This window comes from Chionomys nivalis, chromosome 18, assembly GCF_950005125.1.
Source record: "Chionomys nivalis chromosome 18, mChiNiv1.1, whole genome shotgun sequence".
Lineage (NCBI taxonomy): Eukaryota > Metazoa > Chordata > Mammalia > Rodentia > Cricetidae > Chionomys > Chionomys nivalis.
The window spans coordinates 3936027-3961703 of NC_080103.1; the positions used below are offsets into that span (position 1 = coordinate 3936027).

The 25677-nt window shown below is 51.5% G+C and overlaps 1 protein-coding gene across 29 annotated transcripts; it reads left to right on the forward strand.

The window, feature by feature from the left end:
* Window positions 1-3364: 3364 nt before the first annotated feature.
* On the forward strand, window positions 3365-25034 carry LOC130889493 (uncharacterized). Of its 29 annotated transcripts, XR_009058573.1 has the most exons (8): window positions 3838-4110; window positions 4550-4650; window positions 6237-6305; window positions 6458-6550; window positions 7919-8055; window positions 17279-17383; window positions 19531-23360; window positions 23435-25034. XR_009058573.1 is itself a non-coding variant. In XM_057793261.1 (7 exons), exons 1-6 carry the CDS (start codon window positions 3991-3993, stop codon window positions 21039-21041), a joined length of 531 nt encoding a protein of 176 aa, XP_057649244.1. In that variant the 5' UTR covers window positions 3838-3990; the 3' UTR covers window positions 21042-23360; window positions 23435-25034. The 29 variants fall into 29 exon arrangements, 5 of the variants coding, with proteins under 5 accessions (XP_057649244.1, XP_057649240.1, XP_057649241.1 ...); XR_009058572.1 differs by lacking the exon at window positions 6458-6550 and having other exon boundaries at window positions 4550-4721; XR_009058568.1 differs by lacking the exon at window positions 6458-6550.
* Window positions 25035-25677: the final 643 nt, after the last annotated feature.

The window sequence follows — 25677 nt, forward strand, 5'->3', positions numbered from 1 at the left end:
AGACCCTAAGCTAGCTGACCCACCTGTGTGGAGCCAGCGTGGGAAAGCATCCTTCCAGCATCAAGTGATCCAGGTGAGTGCAGAATAGAATATGCCTGATGTCATTGCAATCTGATCCCCAGTTTCTGGACAAAGCAGAAGAAGGGGTCCTATCCTGTCTCTCCTGTGGGGTGGGGAATGGAAGCTCAGCGCCCCCCTGGCTGGGCTTCAGGTGCCTCCCAGGCTCTACCTCTCATTCCAGGGCAGTAACCCGCCCCAGTTTTGCAGGTTTCTCCTGTTTTCCTGTCCTCCAGCTTCTGCCTCTTCAGCTCTTTCACTGTGCTTCTGCAGGGCTACGGTTCTTCCACTCAACACGACCAGACAGAAACCGACTGGCTGTAGGACAAGTCCTGTATGAGCACAGGTTCACTTTCTGCATAAACATCTGATTAACACCCCCCCCCCCAGGTTGTTTCCTTTTGCCTCTTTTTTGGCTCCTGGTTTTTTGAATATTTATATGCATTTCTCTCAGGGACATTCCAGACCCTTCCCTGATTTCAGTGACCCCTCTCCTGTGTTGCCTTTGTAGAATGTGACTTCATTGGCAAAGGCTTTGTATATGCCAGATGGATGGGCAAGGAAAGGGAGAGGGAGGAGAATTTGACAGGTGTCTTTAGGGATGTCAAAAGAAGAGGGGGGGCACCCTTAGAGGGCATAGTAAGTTAAGACACTTGCTGCACTTGCTGAGCTGATGACCCGAGCTCATAACTGGGATCCACGGATAGAAGGAGAGAACCCACTCCTTCACGTTGTCCTCTGACCGTGTGCATGCAGTGACAATCCTCACTATAAAAAATAATGAATAGAAAACATTTAAAGAACTTTGGAACCAGTCGGAGTTAGAGACTCCTTCTGAGCAGAGTGGGAACAGGGTTTGATGCCACTCTGGGTGCTCCACAGCCATCCAGAGCCAGCAGGGCATAGGAAGACAACTTCCATCCAGTCCATCAGGTCCTAATTAATAAAACCTGGAACAGTCTAGTCTGTCAATCTGGGTGGTGTGAACCCTGAGTAATGGGGTGGGGAATGGAATAAGAACTGGGCAGGGGGTGGTGGTGGGATAGTGGGCACCTCTGCAGAGACTGAAGAACCAGAACCGAGGTCTGGCGCAGAGAGCTCTCCAGCCCAGCCCTGGTAAGAAGGCTCTCGGGTCAGCCTTGGTCCTGGTTTGTAGGGTGTCCATGGAGCTGCTGCTTGGAAGTCTTGGCCACTTAGCAGGTATAGAAGGGAAAGGGGGTGCAGTCTCCAGGCTTGCAATGAGTGGAGGTGTACCCCCCAGCTCAGCCCAGATGCATAGATTTTTGTGTGCTCCCCAAATCAAGATAGTCTATGCCTGGCCCCCACACTCTATGAACCACTCCTCTCTGTCTTTGCCTTAAGGCTATCCCTATCTCCACCCCCTTTGTTCATTCAGTCTCCACACCGATCCTGTCCCTTCTTTCATCATTTTTGCTCTTCCCCTGCTGTCCCTACCTCAGTCTCCTCCTCCAAGGCTACCTTTCCCTCTTACAATGTCAGACAATTGCTGGTGTGAGGAACCAGAGCTTATGCCAGGAAGGAGAAAGGGAAGAGAATAAATAATAATTTGCCTCCATTCAGTGTATATAGGTTGCCTGATTTGCATATATGCTAATGATGCTACAATTACTTTGCTGTTCTGGCCTAAGCTCAAGTTCTATAAATACATATGATAGCAGAGATAGGCCTTGCAGCTCCACCCCACAGTGATCAGGCTTGTCTATGTGTCTGTGTACTCTAGCCTAGGAGCCCTCTTTGTTATCCTGTGCTTTCCGGCTTTCAGCTGTCCCTCCCTATACTTTGAGGCAATTCCAAGCAAAGGGGAATGAGAAAACATTCCGAGTTATAGTTCATTCTGAGTATCAATGCCGTTATGAATATGATGACTATTTTTTAGGAAAAGCAAAAATTCCCCCACACTCGTGAATTGGTTTTTCTCATCTGAATGCCCCCAGCTCCCATAGATCCACCTTTTGAGGTACAGGTTATGATCCAGGAAGAGGAAGACAGTATTTCCTGGGCCTAAGAAGCTTTTCCAAAAAGTGTCATTGGGGGAGAGGAAGTGGAGTGGCCTGGTCCTATGCCTGTCTCCCCCAGCAGGAGCTAGGACTAGGATAAGCAGGGGCAGATTTCTGGGTGATGGAAGAAATGGGGCGGAGGCTTGGAGCAACATAAAAGACAGGATCCACAGCTGTCTGCTTTTAATTATAATTATCCCCCTTTGCTTTCTTTCTGGCTAATGAGGGGGGATTTAAATTTTTCCCCTTCTTTTTTCTCCCGTCTTTCCCTGGAATCGAGGGTGGGGTGAATACAGGGTCCTCCCCTTCCTCCCCTAGCCCCTGGTTACTGGGGGAAAGGCAAGCTCCAGAGGGTGGCGACGGTATGAAGAGATTGTAGGAACAAAAGAAGGACAGGTTTGGATTGCTGGACACGTCCTCCTGGAGTTGGAGAGACCCCCCCATTTCATTGGCACCCCCTCCTATCAACCCCCCAGCTCCCTAGACAAGGAACTCAATGTCTTCCAGCCGGTGAGAAAGGAGCTAACGGGAGCCTGGGCAAGAGGAGAGGGGAGGGGAGGGGTGGGGTGCAAAATTAGTCTCAAAGGATCTTTATTCCTGAGCTAGTGAAGCAGAGGTAATCAAGGAGTGAAATAATCATGATGGGAGGGTGGGGGAGGGGCGGCTGCCCTGGAATGGGGAGACTGGGCCAGACAGGGCTGCGTTGGGGATAGGGGACTTGGAAGGGGGGCCGCAGTCAGAAGACTGTCCCTTCAGCCCTCAGAATTCCTCCTTGGGGCTTAGTGAAGCTTGGGCCAGAGGTGGCTGGGAAGGCGCCGGAGAAGAAAGCCTCTCACACACTCCCCATTTGGGGAAAGTGGTGAGGAGAAGGGGGACTGAGAGAAGGGGGGAGGGGGAGAGAGGGGAGCCAGCCAGCAGAGACTCGAGTGGCCTCCAGATCTGTGGGACAAAAGTTGGAGGGAGATTTGTGTATGAGAGAGAAGGGAAGGGGGCATGGGGAGGGGGGGCTTTGACAATGAACTTGAGACAAACTTCATTAGCATGCAGGCCTGCTGTCTATCACTTTGAGCTCAGACTGAGTTCCCATGCAGGCCAGGAAGAGAGGGAGGGAGAAAGGGGGAGGGGCTGAGAGTGGGGTGAAAGAAAAGAACCCCGACCATTGTACTGTGGGGGCCTCACCTTCTTCCACCAAATATTAAACCCCAGCCCTGGAAACCAACCTCCAAATCGTTCTTGTCCTCTAAGAACAAGATAATTTATCTCCGACTTTGAGCCTGTGGTCCCACCCCTCTTGTCTAGACATCCAAGAGCTGTGGCCCCTGTCCCTAGTCCAGCCTTTATCTTCCAGTGGCCCAGTTACTCCTTCACAACCGAGATCTAAATGTGTGATCAATCCAGTTGTTGGGGCTAGGTGGCCGAGGAGTAAACACCCCAACCTCAAACGCAAAGGGTGTCTCTGTGAGTCTCTGTCAGTCCCACATACACATCCAATCAGAGCCTTAAGTTCAAAAGTGAATTAAAACTCAAAGAAGCCTGGGGACAGGGACAAGGGTACTTCTGTCATTCATTCTCTTTTCCTTGCTTCCTTGGGGACAAGGGTGGCTTGGAGGAACAATAGTGTCCCTTGGCCCCTTCTTCCTGCATCTGGTTAGAAAAGCCAGCAGAAAGCAGTGAAGATGACAAAGACACACACACACACACACACACAGAGAGAGAGAGAGAGAGAGAGAGAGAGAGAGAGAGAGAGAGAGAGAGAGAGAGAGAGGCAGGCTTGAGAGGGAAGGAGGAGGTGACGCTGGTGGGGCAGGCTGTTATTTTGGTGGTGGTCACGGTTTCAGATAGGGCACCATCCCCCTTTTTCCTGGCTTTCCAGGGAGAGCAGCAAGAGAAAGAAAGAAGCAAACGAAATTCCTGAATGGATAGAAGATGCTACGTCAGCGGTACCCAGTCGCATCCTCCACTCCACAAGAGGAGAAGAACTGGGAGAGACCCGCGGCTGCTCAGCGTTGTCGCCTCTCCTCCTCGCAGAGGCAAGGTAAGTAGCCCCTGGGGCCCAGGGAGAGTCCTAACCCTGGCGGGTATCTGGGCTAGGGTTGGGGAGCGATACCCTAGGTTTGGATGCGTAGGAGTCCCAGCATCCAAACCTAGCCTTCCTCCTGGCTAATGGAGGCTGGTACCACAATCACAGAAAGAAAAGCTGGTGAAGATTTAGGAGGTCCGTAGAAGGCAGGCGACAAGGAGGCGTGTGTGGAATTGGCCTCCTGCCCACAGGTTTTCACCCCTGCTTCCTGGGCGTCCGGGCCATCTATCCGGTGCTGGAAGCAAGGACTCAGCCCCAGGCCAAAGGCCCCTGATCTCTCTGCCTACCCAGCCCCGGCCAGCCCGGAGCTCAATAAATTAGTCAATGAGATTGGGGTGGGAGGGTGGGGAGGGTCACAGTGCTACTGATCCTATTAATCCGCCCCTCCCTTCAGTACCCCAGACACGGCCAACGTCTTAATGCAGCCGGAGCAGCAGGAAGGAGAGTGCAGAGAGGACCTGGGGAAGAGGGAAGGGCTCTGAACCTGGGCTCCAGGTCGGTCCTCTTCCCGTCCCGCCTAATTCCTCTCTGTCCCGGAGACTGGGTTTTAGGGAAGAACAAGCCAGGTGGGACTTTGGGGTGAGAGGAAAGGTATCATGTTTTTAGGAAAGTGGACGCCAGAATTAGGAAAAAACCCAAAACCATTTTACAGAATTTATATTAATTTTATTCTTCTTCACCCTGTCCTCATGAGTGGACGGGCAGTGAAGGCAGATGCGGGGTTGGGGGAGCTCTCTTCACTTTTACCCCAATAGAGCCCTTCCCTCATGGAGTGGATTTTGGATTTTGTTTTTAATTTTTTTTTAAGAAGACCAGGATATGAGGAAGAGACACTCACTCTCGTGCCCCAAGTCCTCAGCAGCAGGCTATTTTTGATATACAGAGGGGACTAGGCTCCTAGGAGAGACTGTCAGCTGCCAAACATGTGCACACACATGTCCTGTGGACACTGGGCTGGCTTCTACCGCTGCCCTGTGTGAGCCTGGGGTGGGCTGGTTGGGCTGCAATGGGTAAAGAGAGGACCGCTGAGTTCTCTTTGAATCTGGTCAAGGGAGCAGGAGGTGCCTACCTGCCCTACTACCTGACTTCTCACGGGTCAGTAGAGAGGGGAGGCGAGGCGGGTACTTTTGATAACAGTTACAGACAGAGACCTCCAGTGCAGCTGAGCTGGGTCAGCTGAGCACCCCTGAGTGTGGGAATTAGGAAAAGCACATGCAGAACACTCCTAGAAAGCCGACTTGGTTTAAGGCTCATTCTTACTCCCCAGCTTTCTTTTATTCCTCTCCCAAATTCTTCTGTATTTAGGTTCCTTCCTGACTTAAAAAAATAGAATTCGTATAGAATTGCATCTGTTTAGGAGTTAACTATGCTGTTCCTTAAACCCTAATGTAAAGACCCAGAGAGACACTGTGAAATATGTATGGAGCCCCACACCAAACATTAAATAATAAGCATTGCTTTGTATTCATGTCTTTTGTGTACATGAAAAGAAGAAAACTGACATTCATGGCATGTCTTCCCGGATCCTGAGAGATACAAGGATCTGAGGACAGAGATGGCAGGGAAAGGAAGGGAGAAAATATGACTGTAAAGATCTTGTTTCATTATTATTTTTTAAGGTGTTGAACTTTTTTGATCCTTTTGCCCCATTTTATTGTGTGCTGGGAATACAGGTGTGTGCCACCAGGCCTAGCTATGACTGAGAATGTCTTTAATGCACACACAGTTTATAGTGCAGACGGAAATAGATCCCTAGTCCAGGCCCTTCATTCCACCCACCTATACACTGTCATAGCCCAAGAATGGCAACAATCTGTGAGGAGAGGGCGTTGGTTGGGTGGGCTTTTAGTTGCCTTGGGAGAGCCCCTCCAGTAGGCTCACCTCGGGCACTGGGCCGAGCTGTAGTAGGGAGGGATAGGCAGTGAGGGCAAAGCTACCCAGCAGAAATGAGCTGAAAGACCTGGAAGTGCCCAGTCCTTTGTTGGCATAACTGGGCAGACTTGAACCCTGAGGATTGAATTGGGGAGACTGCTGGAGGCAGGGGGGGAAGAGGACTAAACTCTGTATTCTTCCTTCAACAGGAGCAGCGGCCCTGTTCACTTCATCGGCTCATCGATGTCGTCATAGGCGGCCGGCATCTCTGACTTTGGGTATTTATTTCCTTCCTTGCTTTGAGGGTGGTGTAGGTGGGGAAGGAAAAAAGAAAGCTAGTTCTGTTCCCTTGAGTGCTCTCCCTGCTCGCTCTCTGCCCTACTTGCTGTCTCTCCCAGGCTCCAGCCTTTGGTTTTGGTCTCTTCTGTAGTGTGACCTGCATTGTCAAAGCTAAGAGGCAATGCAACAACACAGCCTGGGGACAAAAGGCCACCCTGTATCTGGTTCTGCATGGAGAGGGAAGGTATGGCTCTATAGGGCACCCTCCCTTTCTTCCACAGCCTCCTGAGGGAAGAGAGGAGGATGCGGGGGAAGTGGTTAGTTTGAGGAGGCGAAGAGGATTGCCATAAGGGTGACAGATGAGCCAGGAGGGGAGTTGGAATGAATGCCCCCCCCCAGGCCCTTAGCTGAGTGAGTGGGCATGCAAGGTCCTGTACCTTTAAGAACTGGGAGGTAAATCTGCTAGGCTTCTCCATGGAGTCACCACATAAGCTACTTGAGTTAATGAGGTGTGAGTGTGCATGCCTGAGATGGTGGGTGTGCTACACCTTTACACACCCATGCTTATGACCATGGAAGGTCTTAAGGAAAGAGCCTGATATGGATGAATAAGCTGCCCCCCTCATCATCTCTGTCACCTTGTCTCACCTCCCTGACATTGTAGGAGCAGGACAATAGGTAAATGAGACTGTGGAGGGACCAGGGGTATCTGGAAAGGAGTGTTGTCACAGGCTGGGTTCACAGTTCTGCCCCCACTCTTATGAGGAGGAAGGTTGGGTCCTCAGTGGCCACCTCCTCAAGATCAAGCCTCCAGGCATCCTAACCTCATCTATGCATATGGCTAGACCTTTTAAAAAACATTATTTACCATTTTTAACTGCCAACTATTACTTTAATTTGCCACAATTCTACAGACATTGCAAATATTCAGTACCAGAATACTGTTTAATAGTGGTCACAATAATGTCTTCCTCAGAAATAAGTTTACCCTCAGATAAAGCTCTCACCTGTATCTTCAAAGCAAACCCACCTTGTGAACAAGGAGAAACTATGTTTTTATTTAATTGCCTATTTCAAAAAAGTGCTTTAGTGCCAAAATATACATAGACTCAAAAGGCTGTATCCAGATGGCATAACCATGCTTCTTTCTCTGTGGGCCCTTCAGACACACAGACAATAAATGGGGGAGCAGCTGTGGATGGGGTACATTGACTTCAGTTCAGCCGGCCGTGGCTCAATGCTTGGGCACTTGCCTAGTCCAGGGTTTGATCCCAGGGACCCCAAAAAATGAAGGCTTCTGGGACACTCAGATTATCATTAGCAAAAGGAGTTGGGATGTTCTCCCCAGAACCTCCCGAGTGGACTTACAGTGAGGTTCACAGGCCACCAGAGAGGAGGCTGCTTTGTGTGGAAAGAGAGAGGGCTCTGCTCCAGCTGAGGCCTCTTTGAGGAGACTGAGACTGGTGAATCATTCTCACCCTCTGGAACTATTGTGCCCAGCTGTGAATTCTGCAGGTCTGCTGCTTCTCGTGTAGACAGGTCTCCTCTGACACAGCATGTTTCTCAGATATTCTGCATGAACCTTACTTACCTTTTCTTTTTGTGGATGAAGAATATGTCAGAAAACCTCCTCGCTCTTGAGGGACACTTTTGAAGGGGCATCTTGTTTCCAGCTGGAAGAGCATGAGCTATCCACAGACTGATCCCAGTTAAAGGAGCCAAGAGTCCTCTGCTCCTCTCCAAGCACAGGTACCTTTTGCACTGGCTGTGAGATGCTGGCTTGTCCTGTGAGCCAGAACAAAAATCTGCTTTGGGCAGAGGTGGGCGTTCTATGTGCAGGGGGCCAGGACAGCTAAGACTGGCTCCATACTCTTTTGTGAGATAGCTTCTCCTTAATTTGGATACCATTAGACTGAACTGCTCTTGGAAAACTCAAAACCATCATAAGAGGCAGCAGGACTTTTGTCTGTATCTGCTGTGTGGAGATTTTTCAGAACCAACCTAAGTGTGCTCATTTCTTCCTTAAGGTTAATTTTGAGGAAGCCCAGTTGAGTCTGAATTTGGCCATTAGGAGTAGGGGAAGGGAGTGGACATCGGGCAAGGAGGTCTTTGTGTATTCTCCTCTTTCCAGCAAAAGCACAGCTATGGTTGAGAGGGAAGTTTGAGTGGTCTAGTTGCCTCTCAACCACAAAGCCTGCAGGACTCCAGGGCAAGGGGCTGAGCCCTGCAGAGGGCAGGGAAGGGGGAAGTTGGTGAGAAGGAAGGGGAATGTTTGAGCTAGGGAACAGGGCTCTTTTCCCCGCACAGTGCTAGGTGCAGGGAAGGGAGGGAGAGGGGAAAAGGTGCATCAGGGGCTTTTAAGCGGGTTTGTGGGAAGATCAAGCGTTCTTGGGGTGCTTGGCCAGTATGTAGAGAAGTTTAGTGTGCATGGGATGTGTGTGTGCCAGGCATCCTGTAAAAGGTGTAAGGCGGCACGCAGAGAAATATTCAAGGGCACAGTGGAGAAACAAGAAGAGCCTTATGGGGATGGACGTGGGGACCGGTCTCAGAGTGGGGACTGCCTAGAGAGTATTTGGGGACAGCTCCCTTTTTCTGCAAATGTACTAGAGCTCCGGGATCCTCCAAACCTCCAGGCGCCCCATTCTCATCTGTAAGGGCATGTTGGGGGTGAAGGCTCTTTCTTTGCCTCTGTCCTTCCTTCCCCACCGCTGGTAAAGCACTCAGAGTGGCAAAGCTCCCAGATCACCTCTCTCTTATCTGGGGTTGGTGCTACAAGCTTGCAGTCTCAGCACTTGGGAGGCTGAGGCAAGAGGATCAAACTTCCAAAGTCAGTAGGTTCAAGGCTGGCCCGAGCAACCTAGAGACTCTGTCACAAAAGAGAAAGTGAGAAGAGGTCTGGGGGAAGTCTGAGGCAGAGGGCTCGGCTAGCCTATGTGAGGCCCTGAGCTTAATTTAATTCAGTACTTAAATTAATTAATTAGCCTCTCTTGGAAAAGAGCCTTAAGATACTGTAGAGGTTTGACAGAGAATTCTGGCTGAACCGGGCCTTGAGACATTGGAGGGATCAGGCCTTTTGCTCCAGTTTGCTATCACCGTTTTGACAGGGAAACAGCCGGTGGGCTTTATCTCACTCAGACCTGCCCCACCCACACCCCGCTGCCAACATTAATGGCAATGAATATTCAGATATTCTCCTGTTCAGGGGAGAAGAACCAAGTTAAACCTACTAACCATTACCTTCCATCGAAGCAACGCAAATAACACGCAGATCCAGCTTTGTCTTGGGCTGTATGTGGACTAGCAGATAGAAGAAAAGCTGGACAGGCCCGGGGGGTAAAACGATGGTCCCCCAAGTGTACTGCTGGTTTTAGGGGCCTGGATAGGGGAGCTGGCTGGTATTAACCTTGCCTGCAGGATCTGGGTACCTGAACCAGTTTTATAGAAGGGACCTAGCAGAGGGTGAATAGGAAGATGGAGGCAGATCCCTGGCAGATGCAGCAACTTCTGAGGGCCCATGACTTGTTTTGAGAATGTTGCTGTAGCTAGAACCCAAATATTGCCCGACAGCAACTGACTTCTGCGTCCTCGGCAAAGAGAAGGACCATCTAGCTGGACTAGATTGAGAGCCCGGTGAAGACAGTTGAGGATGGGGACTGAGGTTTACTGGAGAGTTACTTCCTGCTGGAGCCGGTAGGTCGTGCAGTGGAGCCTGGAGGATCGTGGGTAGTGGGGGGAAAGACTAAGCCTCCAGGGCTGGGGCCGTATTCTGAGTTCTCAGCTGTGGTACCCTTCCTCTCGTTGAACCTTAACGCTGCCACCTGGAAGGCAGGAATGTGCTCTCCCTGCTCACCCATTGTCTCCCAGCCAGAGTCTCAAACTGCAGAATCTTTCCTTCAGTGTTTTGAGTTAAAAAAAAAACTTTGAACAAAAGAGATCCTTACCCCTCCTAAATATTAGGATCACGCTTTGGGAGAGATTAGAACTAAAAAAGACTCCTCTGTTGGGAGCGGGCTGGGACCCATTGAGTCTCCAAGCCATACCCCTGCCTCAACCTCTTCAGTGCTGAAGTTACAGAAGACCACTCCTCTTTGAGGGAATTTTTCCCAATCTATTTTCTGTCTTTGCGCACTAGTTCTGGTGCAACTTACTGTAGGGCCTAAATGGAAAATGTAGGACCTACAAGAAGAGCGAGGGTGGCCATCAGAACCGCAAATGGCAGTGGATTACAAACGTGGCAGGCGGGTAGTAGGCGAGGCCTCAAAAGGCTGGCTAAGGATCCACACGAAGACATTGGTTCCCCCACCCCACCCCAGTCTCTGGGGGAGGGGCACCCCAATTGCCAGCCTTGGACTGGCCTGGGGGGGGAAGGGGCTGGGAGGGAGGGGCAGGGGAATGAAGTAGTGACGTCAGACCAGGTATAGCCAATCAGAGGTTGGCCTGAGGAAGGAGTGTGAAGGGATGAATGAAAAGTCCTGAGCCTTAGAGCGCCCCCGCCAGAGCAGCGGCCAAGGCTGAGGAGGGAGCTGGGACTCGAGATCCCGCTCCACCCTGCTGCCTACCGCTCGACCCAGTCACCTGGTAAGCCCGGGTACCCTCGATTCACGTCCGTGGCGCTGCCTGGGTGGAAACGCGCCGGAAGACTGCACAGGACAGCGCCACTGGGCACCCTGGGTTTGATGTAAGTGGCTTGACCCGCGTGGGGCACGAGGTGGGGAAGCGCCTCAGAGTCCAGCGCGCGTCCGCCACCTGCGATCACAGAGCCCCACACCCTCTGCTCGGCCCTTGGACCTCCTTCCAGTCGGTTCAGTCCAGATCGCCCCCGTCAACAACTAAGGACATCTCTTGCTCAGATCCCCGGCAATTTTCCCATCCTTGGGTGATTTCGGCTATTTTTTTTTTTTTTTTTTTTTTTGTACAAATCCGGCTCTAGCGGTTCTATGGGTCCAAAGCTCGGCGACCTAGCTGGCCTCCCTCCGCCCTTCCCACAGCCCCACATTCTAACTGCTCGCCCAAATCTCTCTGGGTGGGGTCTTTGCCCTTGGGAGACTCGCCGGGGAATCTTGGTATCACCCTCCACCCCGCCGCCAGCCACAGGCTTCTCCTCTGGGCCTCGGGATTCCCCAGTGCTGGGGTTCCCGTCCCGGGGTTCTTGGTTCGCTCTGCTTCAATCCGCAGCTCGGACCAGCTCTGCGAGCTCTGTTCTGCCGCACCCACGCGGAGCTCAGACTCCACCTTCCAGAGTAGGGTGTGGACCGGGGAGGTGGGGGAGGCCTCTGCTTCGGCCCCTGCGGTCTTCCCGGGTAGCACGAAAGGCCCTGAAGCCCTTCCACTTGCACCGGCGGAACCCCGCTTCTGCATGGAGGAGGAAGGGAGTGGGAAATGGGCGGTCAGGCTTGGGTGCTGCTTGAATCCAGTCTGGATTTCCGACCTCAGAACCGACGGCGGTTGCATCCTTTCCTCGCCTTTCGAGCTCTCATCGTGTCAGTGCTTAAGGTTCAGGACCCCATTTCTTCGCCTCCACACCACGCGCGTCCCCCTCCCGCCGTCGAGCGACGCGGGACTGCGGAGGTCCAGGCTGCGGAAGGCTGCGTGGAAGAGGCGGCGGAGGCCAGGAGGCGGGGTTGGTTGTTATCTTTGGTTATCTAGCTGTATGAGTGGTGTGGAGTCTTCATAAAGCTAGATAACCGAAAGTAAAAATAACCCCATACACTGCGCAGAGGGCCCGGAACGCTGGCGGCGGCAGGGTTGCATGCAGGAAGGAAAGCCGCGCCAGGCATCCCACGAGGCTGGGGGGCTAGGGCGGATCATCGTCTTCGAGGGTTGCTTAGCCCAGGCCACCTTCGAGGTCCCCTCCCACTGATGAGAAGAAAGCAAGACACCGCTTTGGGGTCGCCTCTGGAGGCCTGGTCAGAACGGAGCAGTCCGGGTGCTCCTGGGACAGATAGAGTCGTTGGAATCTAGTTGCAAGGTTGTGGGGGATGTGCCAGCACCCCTCCTGGTCTGGACACCTCCAGGGAGCAGCAGCGGGCTACTTGGTGTGAGCAGCTTCCCTTTGGCTCTTCGAAGCGACTGGTGGAATTCGAGGTTCGTAGGATATCTCTAGAAAGCTGGCTTTTGCTTTGGTGGGTTCCCTGAACCCCCAGCTTTTCTGGGAGCTGAGATTGTCTAGGTGGGAACAGGTCTAGGAGCTGTCTCGGGGTGGGGTGCTTAAAAATATACACACACCAAGAACTCATTAGGGAGTTGGGCCATGCGACAACACACCAGGGCAAGCGTGGGGGATGGCCAGAGAACCTTCTGCCCCAGTGGGGTTGGGGCAGAATCTTGGCATTCACTTTGCACCTTCAGGACCTGAATGAAGTTTAATAAGACTCTCTCAGACTGCTTTGACATTAATGGCCAAAGGTGTAGAGTGGGGGGGTCTTTACCTTCCAGCTCTAGCCTCACTCTTGGAGGTACAAAGGACCTCCAGGAGCTCCGAGGATCTCAAACACAAAGGAATGTGTAGCCCTGGTGCCCAGAGAAAGCAAAGAATTAGAGAGATTAATTGGGGCTCCAGCAAAAAGAATCTATTTATCTGACCTGACCTAAATATTTTAGTAAAAGAGGGTTTCTACGTGGAGAAGATGGTCTACCGAGCGTGACCGGCTAAGAATTCCAGCTGCATTCCTTCAGCTCTGGACTGGACTTGACTACCTGACCCTTGAAGACAACGGGCTGTAAGGATAGAAAAAAAGCAGAAAAACTGGGCGAAATGTCATTGCCCAGACTCCAGTGTCTTTTTCCCAGGACTTGATTTTACACCTAGAAGATTATGATTCAATTTTGTATTGTGTAGGAGAAGTATTGGAGAATTCAAATTCAAAATTTGGGGCTTTGAGGAGTCCATTTCTCTTGTGTGTCTCCTTTAGCCTTTTGGGGTGGGAGAATCTATCGGCCTCTTGTGGTCTTAAGCCTGGAATTTGTTTTGTTTGGCTATGAGGGGAGGTAGAAGGGATTTTGAGAAGAGGAGCTTGTTCTAGGCTGGGCTAATGGTCTTCAGAGCCACATGCCCCCTTTCTCATTTTCACCATCTGCCGCTACCAAGGAGTGCTTTTAGCCCAGGTGACAGAGACCCAAGTGAGCAGCTGAAGCTACTCAACAGCTTGACGCCCAAAGCTCCTTCCATGGACTGTCTTAGAGGAAGTGAGACCCAAGGGATCCAGCTGGGTTTGAGGAGGAGGGAAGTAGAGAGAAGAGGACCCTCACTGTTATTAGGAATTTTTGTGGGCAGAGGAGAAGCACCAGTAGAAATATGTTTTCTTATCTTTACTGTTTTTAATATTTTCTGTACGGTATTGCTAGTGTATAGCCCAGGCTACCTAAAAAATTTCAGGGCAGCCAGGGCTCCATCAAGCCTATAATCTCAGCACTTGGGAAGTAGAGGAGGGAGGACCAGGAATTCAAGGTCATTCTTGTCTATATTGCAAGTTTCTGGCCAGCCTAGACCCTCCTCACATGCACACGCCAAAACCAAAAAAAAATTAAAAAGAAATGTGTATTTTGGACACCGAGGGCCCATCCCCAGGAGACTTAGAGCCTCAATTACTAACCACAAGGTTTTATATTATGGTCTCCCACGAGCACATTGGACCACAGGCTCCCCAAGAGAACAGAAGGTTTTAAGGAAAGGAAGCTGTGGATTTTCAGGGCTTGTGTCTTCATTAAGTGCACACTGTTGTTGTGTTGGTGGGGTGGATGTGTGGGTGGGGTTCAGCAGGGCAGCTGGTGACTGTGAAGTACAGCTGTCTCACTGTGGGCAGTCAGCAGTGTGGGGATTGGGAGGAGGTTGGGTGTGTACAGCTCCCTGGTGAGCTAGGATGTGGGCAGGCAAGACCCACAGAAAACAGCTGGAGTTTACTAAATGCAACCGATCATAGTGACACCTGAAGTCCCCTCCTCTCCTTTATGTTTTAGGAAAATATCTGTTTTGAACTTTTTACTTGTTTTGTGTCTGTGGTCATGCATTTTAGGTCAGAGAACATTTTCTGGGAGTCCGTTCTCCCCTGCAACCTTGTGGGCACAGGGGAGGAACTCGAGTGCCAGGCTTGGTAGTGATCATCTTTACCCACTGAAATATCTCCCTGGGTCTCTCTTTTGTTTTTGAGACAGAGTGTAACACAGCCTTATGTGAAACTCATGGAAATCCTCCTGTCTCAGCCTCCCAAATGCTGAAACCACAGGCTCATCCACCCTCCCTTCTCTGTATCGGTGCTGCACCCTGCTTACCCAAGTGAATTACGCAAGACAACTGTTTCCTCTGGCAGTCTGGCTCCACCGTAGACTGCCTGGGCTTAATAGCTGCTGTCTGTGTTCTTAAAGGTTTGCTTCATCCGACAGATTCACATCTGATTTCCTTTCTTCTCTTCAAAAGTTTTTGAAAAAAGTTTTGTTTTTGTTTTGTGTGTGTGTGTGTGTGTGTTGGTGCTTTGCCTGCATGTATGTCTATACACCATATATGTAGTATCCTTGAAGGCAAGAAGAAGGTGCTGGATCCCCTGGAACTGGGGTTACAGATGGTTGTGAGCTACCATGTGGGTGCTGGGAATCGAACCTGGGTCCTCTGGAAGAGCAGTCAGGGTTTCTAACCACTGAGCCTCTCTCCAGGTTCTCAGCTACTTTCCTGGCCCATGTTTCTTCAGGCCCTTGTCCTATGTCCTTTTGTAAAGCTCTCAGTCCGGGCAGCTGAAGGCAGTTTCCTTGTAAATAATCAGCTAAAACTAAATCAATTCTACTTGATTACCTAGATCCAACATCCCCAGGCCCTTCTAGGCATCTAAAAGGTCTTGTTGAGTTGGGAGTGGCACAGGCCTTTAAACCCAGCACTTCAGAGGCAGATACAAACAGATCTCTGTGAGTTCCAGTACAGCCAGAGCTACATAGTGAGACCTTTGCAAAAATAAAATAAAATAAAAAACAAAGACAACCTCCCCCCCCCCCAAAAAAAAACCCAAAACAACAACAACAACAAAAACTTGGTTTTGTTTTGTGAGACTGGCATGGAATCCTGGTCTTAGGCACGGCACGCACACACTGCTTTCCAGTTGCCCAGGTTGTGTGTGACTAAAGGAGACCAGGGCGGGCACCCTCTGGCAGCCTGTTAGGAGAAGAGCTGGGGCTCCTGTCACTATCCATAGCTGTCCTCCCACCCACATCTCTCTGTCACATTTTGGAGCACAGTTTCGCATTCACCCCAAACTGGCCTAGAATTCACACGGTAGACGGGGCTAGCTTCGAACTAATCGTAGTCTTCCTGCTTCAGCCTTCCAATGCTGGGATCACAGGCATGTCTGACTTTGTGTTCTTTCTCCTAAGGAAGCACATATGTGGCTGGTAACCCGACCTACACATAATGTGCATGCAATAGTTACATTAAACCTCCAGATTCTAGAGTTACTAAAAGCAGGAGCTGGGCTTAGTGGGTCATGCCTATAATTTAAATACTCAGGAGGCTGAGGCAGGGGGATCCAGAATTCAAGGCCAGCTTGTTTACACTGAGATGTTGGCTAAGAAAATAATTTTTAAAAGACCCCACAATAGAGGAGATGGGGTTATTGTACCAATAGGCAAGATGGGCCAACTCCCCCAGGAGATAAGTGGGTTTAGGTTAATGGTGGCTTCAAATCACTGCAGGGGAGGAAGAGAGGGAAGTGAGGGAACATTTGGGGCTTTTGAGGAGAATGGGGGACTCACGGTTATGAAAGGAAGGGTGGGTGGGAGTGTTTTTAGCTAGGAGAGAGGTGAGAAAAAAGGGAGGCTCCTTGCCACCCAGGCTCACCCTCCTCCTACCCTAATCCCCCATTAAGGCAGTTCTGAGCTTGTTATGACAGCAGCTGAAGGCGGCTGAATTGCTGTTTGCTATGTCTACTAATTGGACTGAAGGGCTGGAGTCTGGACACTGAAAGAGACCATTGTTGCTGTTTACCTTCCTTGGCTGCCTCCCTGGGACCCTCTGGTTGCAGGGAATAGCTTACCCTCAGGTTGTGACACCCATTCCCTGTGTCTGTGTGATCACACCCTGTGGCCACGCTGCCCTCAGGTTGTGACACTCATTCCCTGTGTCCGTGTGATCACACCCTGTGGCCACGCTGCCCTCAGGTTGTGACACCCATTCCCTGTGTCCGTGTGAGCGCACCCTGTGGCCACGCTGCCCTCAGGTTGTGACACCCATTCCCTGTGTCCGTGTGATCGCACCCTGTGGCCACGCTGCCCTCAGGTTGTGACACCCATTCCCTGTGTCTGTGTGATCGCACCCTGTGGCCACACTGTACATCCCATTGCCTTGTATGATTTGAGTTTCCACATACAGAAGAGACAAGCATGGCACCTAAGCCTCTCTCTTCCTTGTCCTTACCTTCAGTAAGGGTACCTCTCCCTCCAGCAGCTCAGACACCTTTTCTTATCTGCCTCCTTCTGGACAAGGACTTCTAGACTTGGCTACACAATAAAACCACCCTCCACTCCCATACAGATGTCTGGGCTTGGCTTAGCCCAAAAATCAGAGAGGGAGCGAAAGCTTGGAATCTGCACCATGGATACAGTCTCATCTCTGTCTAGAGACCACACACTCACCTTCCTCCCAGCCTCCTGCTATATCTATAATGCTTTCAGCAGGTCGATCTCTTGTTCATCTTTATTACTAAATTATTTGTGGAGACTTTAGTACTTAGAATGGAATTTAAAGGTCTGCCTTTGACCTCAGTCCTGCTTTTCCCCAAGGGTAGAAGCACTGACTCAGCCTTGCATGTGCCTGTGAATTTTTCAAAAGGATCCTGAGGGTCATTGAGCTTGAAGATCTAGGATGAAGGGGCGGGAAGCTCAGGTCTCGTTGACACCAGCGCTTTCCTCCCCTCCAAAAGCAGGGAGACTTCCTTCAAAATTGCCTTTTGTCTTTCTTACAGTATCCAAATGTTTCTGCTTCTCTTCCCTTCAGCTTCTCCCCTGGGCGGGTGGGTGTTCCACCCTCCCGCCCTTTCTCTGCCTTGTGGACAAGGATGTGAGGACCAGTGGCATCCAGCACCGCGGACAGCTCCCAGCGGTGAGTGAGTCCGCTGACCCCTTTAGGAGCGGGGAGATCCTCTCATCTCCATCCCTGCAGACTCCTAAGTCTCAGTAGAGAGGTTAAGGGGTGTGGCACGGCAGCCCCAGGAACACTGGGCTTGAATTTGGTGAGGACAGTGAATGACAGTCCTGGTAGGAAGGATTCCTTGTGAGTCATGGAAGATATAGAATGTACAGTTAATTAAGGCTTAAAGGAGTCTCAGCCGACCTCACTCACCCTCCGTCATATATAACTCTGTGTGTGTGTGTGTGTGTGTGTGTGTGTGTGTGTGTGTGTGAGAGAGAGAGAGAGAGAGAGAGAGAGAGAGAGAGAGCATCCACAGCTGGTGGATGAAGCTTGGCTCAGGCTCCTGAATCTGATTCCCCCTTTAGGAATCTCCTTGCCCAGTCTTGGCAGGAGTTGCAAAAGGGACCTTACACACAGAAGGACAGGATGCATGTCTGGGAATGCGAAGTAGCCATGAGAACCAGGAAGAGGTGGGATTGACTGTTCTCACTGTCTGGGAAGGCTTGAAGGGAAAACCCTGCAGAAGGCATGGGGCAGGGCTACCTAGCAGGAAAGGCAAGGGGGCACCATCTGCCAGGGAATAGAGGCCAGTGGATGGCCCCAGGAGTCTCCGGAGGCCAGCAGGAGTCATGCAAACTGGAACAGGGCCTGGGAAAGGCCCTTCTGTGTGCCCATGCTTGCTCCCCCAACACCGTGAACCTAGAAACAAAGGGCCTTTCTCTCATATTTGATGCTGCCATCTCCGACTGGCAGTGCCAGGTGGCAGGGGCATCAAGGGGTGTCAATCCATTATCCACCCCCAACCCCTAAGTCCTCTGGGGCTGAATGTTGGGGAGGTGGGTGTTCTATGCTATGTTGCCATAGTAACCAACCCAACCCCCAACCCCAAAGCACACAAAAAGAGCTCTCACCCCATCTCTAGGAGAAACCTGGGTCTGCCTGGGAATCTTCCCTGAGAACCCTCTTTTCTAATGCACAGCCAAGCCATGTTTCTGCATGCCCCACCCTCAGCACTCAGAACCAGGCCCACAGGGCAGTGAAGTTGGTATATCCAGTATCTAGGCGAGAATACACAGTGGGCACCTACGCCTTCTACCTCACCCCTCTCTCCTCAAGGTCTCCGACCTAGGACTCCTGACCTGAAGTGGCAGGCTGTGTTGGGACCTTGGCCTTCTGCACTTTCCCAGAAATAAGGGACACCTGCTACCTTTAGCAAAGCTCCAGGCTGTGGGAACTGAAAGGAGGAGGGAGCCATTCCTGACACTCTCCATCTGTGCCCTCACCATCACTCATTAGGCATTCTGCCCCCTCCTTCCGCTCGTTAAGCCTTATTTGCATATATTTGCATAATACAGTTCATTTGCATTGCAGGAGGCTCATGGTAGAAGCCAGGAAAAAAGAGGTGGGGGGGGGTGGAGAAGAGAGAAAGGGAGAGATTTTGTTTTCATCAGAGTGTGGGGGGAGAGCTGGAGGGGAGGTGGCAGGAAGAGGTAGAAATAAAACTCATACTACCCTCTTTCTTCCCTTTTGCCCTCCCTCCTGGGTTGAATTCAAACGCCAAAGAGAGATGCCAAGGGGCTGCCTTTTTGTCCTTTCTTTCTCTTGCTTCCTCCGGCCTTGGCTTCTCAGTCGGGGCCCCCCACCTTGTTGGAATCAGGCTTCAGAAAGAAAGCCGGGTGGGATGTGAGGCTGTGGCAGTGGAAACATAGGAAGAGGGAAGCCGCCATCTTAGGTAGCTGGCGCTTATAAAATGGCCGACTGGGAGAGGCGTGGGCTGAGAGCCAGGCCGGGTGGTGGATCTGCAGGAGAATGACACTATAGGGAAGAATTCCTGGTTGACCAGGGACAGACCTGAACGTTGTTATCAGTGGCATTAAAAAGGGAGATAAAGAGGGGGAGCGGTAAGGAGGGGGTGTCCCCAGAAGAACTATGAGGTTCGGCATCTAAGCAGCAGGGTAGAGAAGTTCATCACTGGGTACAGATCCTGAGGACTCAAGACTGGGGGTGACGACAAAGGGGAGCTAGAAGAATCAGGGTTGAGAAGACCCGCAGCTAGAAGGTCTGAGGGCTGTGGAAGGACCCTGCTTACTGGCACGCTGGCCACTGTTGTCTTCCAGCTCTTTGGAAACTGTGCCTTCTCTAAGACCACTCACAGCATCTCCCGGGCCAGCGGACTTTCCTGTCCTCCCTCTGTGGACAATTCCATGCTGATCTGCTCTTCCCAGCCTCTGCGATGGCCTTGCTTTTGTGCCCTAGCCGACAGACTGTTGCTGGTCCAGTCACTCAGCCCTCTGGGTCAGCCAGCTCCACACAGAGGTGTCAGCCTTGATGTCCCCTCTTCTACCACCATCTGCCGACGGTGAAAACTTTCACTCATCTCCTTAAGTTTGGTCCATTCAGAACAGCAGAGTTACATCCTACCCACTGTCCAGCGTCCTGTCCTTAGCTCTCACACCCAAGCCTGGAGCCGGAAACGGCCACATGTGCCCAGGTCCTACTGTGAAGAACACTGGGAGGTGGCTGTGTTTCTACTTTGGGGTGGCAGAGCGCAAGAGGCTCCTATCAGGGAGTCCAGTTGCTCACTAGTGTGATTTGTGCCCAAGAAAACACTCTTGCTTTCTTCCCTCTAAACCTGCAGATCCTCAGGTTCAAATTTTTAGTTTTTAATTTTGGGGGTTCATTTTAGTTTCTGTATATAAATGTCTGCGTGTATATATGTGCACCACATATATGCCTGGTGCCCATAGAAGTCAGAAGAAAGCATTAAATCTCCTGGAGCAGGAGTTACAGACAGTTGTGAGCTGCCATGTGGGTGCGGGGATCTTAACCCAAGTCCTCTGGAAGAGTAAGTACTCTTAACCCCTGAACCATCTCTCTAGCCCCAGGCTCAAACCTTGAGCACTGTCTGGCTTTGCCCCGTGTCCAAATCCATCTCACCAAACCCTGTCATCCCCTCCTTGTGCCAACTCATGTGTCCAAGCCTTCCTTTTCCTTATGCCTCCAGGTCGACTCCTACAGTCAGAAGGCTTTTTGAACGCCTCATTCATGCCAGGTATGGCCCTGTGGAGCGGGCAGGCTAGTGGGAAAGCAGCTCAGGCCAGTGGTTGCCCTGCAATGTGCCCAGTGGCTTCCTGGAGGATACTCAAGCAGCTTTGCAAGGTGTTAGAGACTTTGGGGAGGTAGACGGTGGGAAGTAGCTGTCAGAAAGAAAATGTATATTTGGGGACTTGCCTGTCCCTCAAAGGAAGTGGAGCCTTAGATACTGAAGCAGGGAGGCTGGTTCAATGGTGAGGATTACAGGAAGTCAGCCATAGGCTCAGAGATGCTAGAACACGGCACCTGGCCAAGAGGTTGTGCATAACTTCCAGGTGGCTCACATGTGTACAACGTGATGGTTTCTGGGCTTGCATGTTAAAAACCAAAGACTTAAGAAGTCAAGGGCTATAAGGCCAACTCCTGCTAGACTGGAAAGGAGGGACTAATGAAAGTGGGAGGTGTCTGAGGGGGTTCTCTGAGAGCAAGGGGGAGCAGAGGAAGTGCTGCTGGTTCACAGGTTGCCACGTAAGCAAGATGCCAGGCTTCATACAGCCCCTTTCCTGGCCTCCCTTCAGCGTCCCTTCCTGCTTAGTGGCAGTGGAGAACGACGGACCGACCTCTCCCTCATCAGCAAGCCCTCGCTGACTACCTGGCCCTTCTAATTGTTCTTTGGGTTTGGAACACTTTAAACAGCAGAATGACTACAGATCAAGGGCTCAGTCCACAGGAAGGACAACAAAAGACTGAGTTAGGGTTGGGCAGATGGTCAAGACACAGGGTCCGGCTTCCCTCACTTGCTAGTAGAGGATTAAGAGGTAAGTTATCAATGCCTTTGGGCCCTAACTTTATAGCGCTTTGCAGGGTCACGTGCAATGTCCAGTGTTCAATGCTGAATGTTGAGGGACACGGTAAGAGGAAGTAGGAGGAACTGAAGCAACAGTCTCCCAGAAGCCTGGGCCTTGGGAACCCCATTAGGTGCCTGTCCAGTGCCTGGAGCTGTCTGGGTCTTAGGTCTGTGTTAGAGGGTGACATCTCGCTAGTACTAGTGATCTAGTAACTAGGAGGCCTGCTCCCACATTACCTACAGCTGATTCTGTTCCTTCGCTTGTCTCTCTCTCTCTCTCTCTGTTCTCCAAAGCGGCACAAGCCAGGCACTATGGAGTGAGGACCTGCAAGCCCTGCCCACAGGCTTCCAGCCTCTGATCCTCTGGCCCTTGGAATGGTCAGCAGTGAGCTACTTTTGAGTCTGTCAGGAGCCTTGGGCCCATGGTTCGGAGATACTCTGAGCAGGGCAGGTCTTCAGTTGTCCCTTGTCATGCAAGCAAGAGTCAGGGGGAAATGGCACTGGCCTTAGCCCTCATCAAGAGCACTGGGGCCTCCAGAATTGGAGGGAGGACCAGGCTGAGGCTGGCATATGGAGGAGAACCTGAGCATGGTGGAGTTTCACCTGCTAGGGCTGCCTTCTGCCGGATTGTCCATCTGGCACCAGCTGGCACATACCGGCTCCGCCCCCACAGCCACCCAGACTCCTTCCGCTGTTGCTATGACAACTGGCTGCCATCTTGTACTCAGGGCACTACCTCCTCTCTGGATTTTCCTACCAGGCTCCTGAAGGACAGGAGACGGGTCCTTAAAAATTTATATCACTATCTGGTGTTTGCAAATGGCCAGGAAGGCCAGGCGTGGGGCCTCCCAGCTGTAATCTCAGTCCGTGGAAGGCTGGGGCGGAAGAATGGTCAGTGTGAGGCCAGCCTGGGCAAAGAGTTAGACCTTGGTCTCAAAAACAAACCAAATTTCTTGGTTTGATGACACATTCTTTTAATCTCAGTACTTGAAAGACAGAGGCAGGAGGATCTCTGTAAGTTCAAGACCACCCTTGTCACCACAGCAAGTTTCAGGACAGCCAGAGCTACCTAGTGAGACCCTGTCTCTAATAAAACAAGCCAAATTAATCATCACATCCAGGACTAAGGCTCTAGCTCGGTTGGTAGTGTGATTGTCTATGCACGAGCCCTGGCCCCTTCCCAGCACCGGAGACCGTATATGGTGACACACATGAGTAATCCCAAAATCAGGGCTAGATTATGAGTTCAAAGACATCCTGGGCCGTGGTGTAAGACTCTATCTCAAAGAAATAAAAATGTCAATGACCAAGATAGGCCACTCCGTCCGGCTCTGCGTTAGACGTTATTCAGTTTGTCCAGAAGTTCAGATCCTGTGTCTGGGCCGAGGCTGTGGCTCCGTGGCAGAGTGCTTGGCTAGCCAGCGCTGCCTGGCTCAATCTCCAGCTGCCAGGGACGTGGGGGGTGGAGAGGCAAGGAGGCAGATCCTGTTTCCTGACCACCCATCCAGTCACCATCTATATTGCTGTCACATCAGCTCTTAGTTCACCACGGACGAGATGAAGGTAAGGCGGGTAACTGTAAAGCAATTCTGGTCCCTTGATGTGGGAAATGGAAATTGAGACTTAGTTAACTTGGTATGAAGTTTAAGTGCCCCTTAAAGACTCGGGTGTGGGGACAGTGAGATGTACTAATATCCTGGCCCCTATGTGGAAGGAGAAAGCTGATTCCCAAAAGTTGTCATCTGGTCTCCACACATGCACCGTGGCCTCCACACCCCAAAAATGTAATAAAAAAATTAAAAGCCATGGGGGCTTCCATCCAGTGTTCCCAATGTTTTGGAACTTTCTTTCTTTCCCCTACCAGCACCCTAGGGAGCCAACAGCCAGCATGGGCCATTTCCTAGGCCGGTTGATGGGACCTTAGGGTTCCCGAGAAGGCTCCAACTGGTCCCTGAGAACTCAGTCCTCCTCCTATCAACCAGGGGAAGGTGAGGACCGGCTGCCTAGCTGGGAGAGCGGTGGGAGAGCAGCGGTGATGCTGGGCAGGACCAGCTGGCTGAGAGGCAGGTGGGGAGGGAAAGGACCTTGCAAGAGGGGACTGGGTGGGAGGGCTGGGTAATTTATGATATCATTGTTCCCAGCTCCCTGCCACTTTACTGTTGCTAGGAGACCCTGGCTGACCCTGTCATCTGGATTGCTCCTCCCCAGCCATCTACAACCCTTTCTCAGGCTCTGCAACACACCAGCCTCTCCTGCCGGTCCCTCCAGGTCCAGCCAGCTACGGGAGAAGGAGCAGGGGAATATGGAGGCAGGCAGGCAATAACTTTGGGGATGGGGGAGCACTCTGACGGCCTGCAGGTGACCTGGGACCCAAGCCTAGAGGATCCAAAGTTTATCAATGTAGTCATTACCTTAGGGGTGAAGTCTTTCAGAAACATGATGCAGATACAGACTTCTCAGCCCAGTTCCTCCAGTAAAGGTCAAAGTTAAGGGCTGGTGATGGTGGGGGGAGAGCAGCTGAGGAGAGAAAGGCTGAGGAGCCTCCAGGCTACAGGTGGGTGACAGTGAGTGGAGCTGGTGACACAGGGACAGGGTTGAGATCCCCTCCTCTTCCTGGAATCCCCTTGTTAGAAGTGAAGGCCAGCCAAGCCTTTAACCCCAGCACTGGAGCAGAGGCAGGCAGATCTCTGTGAGTTCGAGCGAGTTCCAGGACAGCCAGGACTGTTTCACAGAGAATCCCTGTCTGGGGAGCGGGGAGAGTGAAGGCTGAGGAGCAGGTGGCTAAAGATTCCTGAATTTGGCTACTGCTTGAATTTTGTCACAGTTAATCTTCCCTGGGTGAGATCCAAGTGATCCTGTCCCCAGGTCCACAGGAGCAATCAGAGGTCGCTGTGCTTCACATGGGGCTCCCTCCTTCCCTCCATCCCTCCTTCCCAATGCTGATTTCCTGTGGGGCAAATTACGAGCTCAGCTGTAGACCAGAGCTCAGTGATCCAGACCCAACAGCACAGAGGAAAGCTCTACCATTTGCAGGGGTTGAAGGCAGGCCTGCAAAAGATGCTATCCAGCTGTTGAAGTCAGATACTCCTACATGGCTCTCTCATAACCAAGTTTTCTGGGCTCTGGCCACAGTTCTAGAATCCTTGGCGTCTGAGCCTCATCCAGGACATTCTGCCCTTGGTGCTCTGGGGTGGCCCGGTGGAGATGCTTACAGCAGGCCTCTTGTCTGCTGTCCCCACACTACAGGGGACTTTTTCCTCTGTGTGCTCCTAACTGAGGTCTCCGTTCAAAGAGTGCTCTTATTCATGAGTGTGCATGAGTATATGTTGTGAGTGTGAGTGTATCTGAGAGTGTGTGTGTGTGTGTTGATATGGAGTCCTATTGTATAGTTCAGGCTGGCCTAGAACTCAGAGCAATCCTCCTGCCTTTGGTTCCCCTATGCTAAGATAACAGACATTTTCCCACTCTGGACAATTTCTCTTTACAGGTCAGAGAAGACCTGACACCTCACCCTGCGCTCCCCTGCAATGCAAAATATGTTCCCAGACTTCAGAGGGACTGGCTCCAGCAAGCAGAAGTGAACAGAGGCAGAGGAGCCTCCTGGAAGCTCTCCCCGGAGCTATGGAATGAGGGCTTGCTTACCTGGCCACTTCCAGCGAGTTGTCCCACCAGCCCATCTGTTTCTCCTGTTGTCTCTCGACTGCATCCCCAAATCCTATCCCATGTCCAATAAAGAGTGTTGTGGACAGAACAGCAGTAGTGCCTATGGTGTGCTGGGCAGGAATGGGGAGTGCTGGGGTCTCCATAACAGAGAAGCACTAACACAGTATAGCAGGTGGGGCTCCCTGAAGCCTAACCAGGACTAGGGCGGTATGAGAACAGCTCCCCCTCCCACACCCTTCCTGCTAGCCTACAACTTCCTGAGAAGGTGTTTCAAGATCATCAGAGCAATAAACTTGCCTCCCAGCCAAGGGAACATCAGGCAAGAGCCGATGCTCCCGGCTCTGACGGTCCACAAGGAGGAGCACACTGGCCCATGCTGTAATTCTCTCTCAATGCTCTCAGTGACACAGAAGGAATTGTCTAGGGCTAGCAAGACAGACCAGAAGCAGGACTTCTGAGCCACAGGAACTGACAGACATCAAGGGAGCATGGAAGAGCCAGGAAAGAAGCTATGGCTGTGTCCTTGATCTTGGATCCCTGTAACACCCACATCAAACACACTTCCACCCTCTAGGAGACGAGGGTTGAGCATGAGCAGGGCCCAGATTGCATGCTTCAAGCTCTGATGCCACCTGTCTTTCCTGTGTGAGCACAATCCCTTCATAAAACTACAGTTCGAATCCCAGATTTGTCTAAACACAGAAAATATGCTGTTACACAT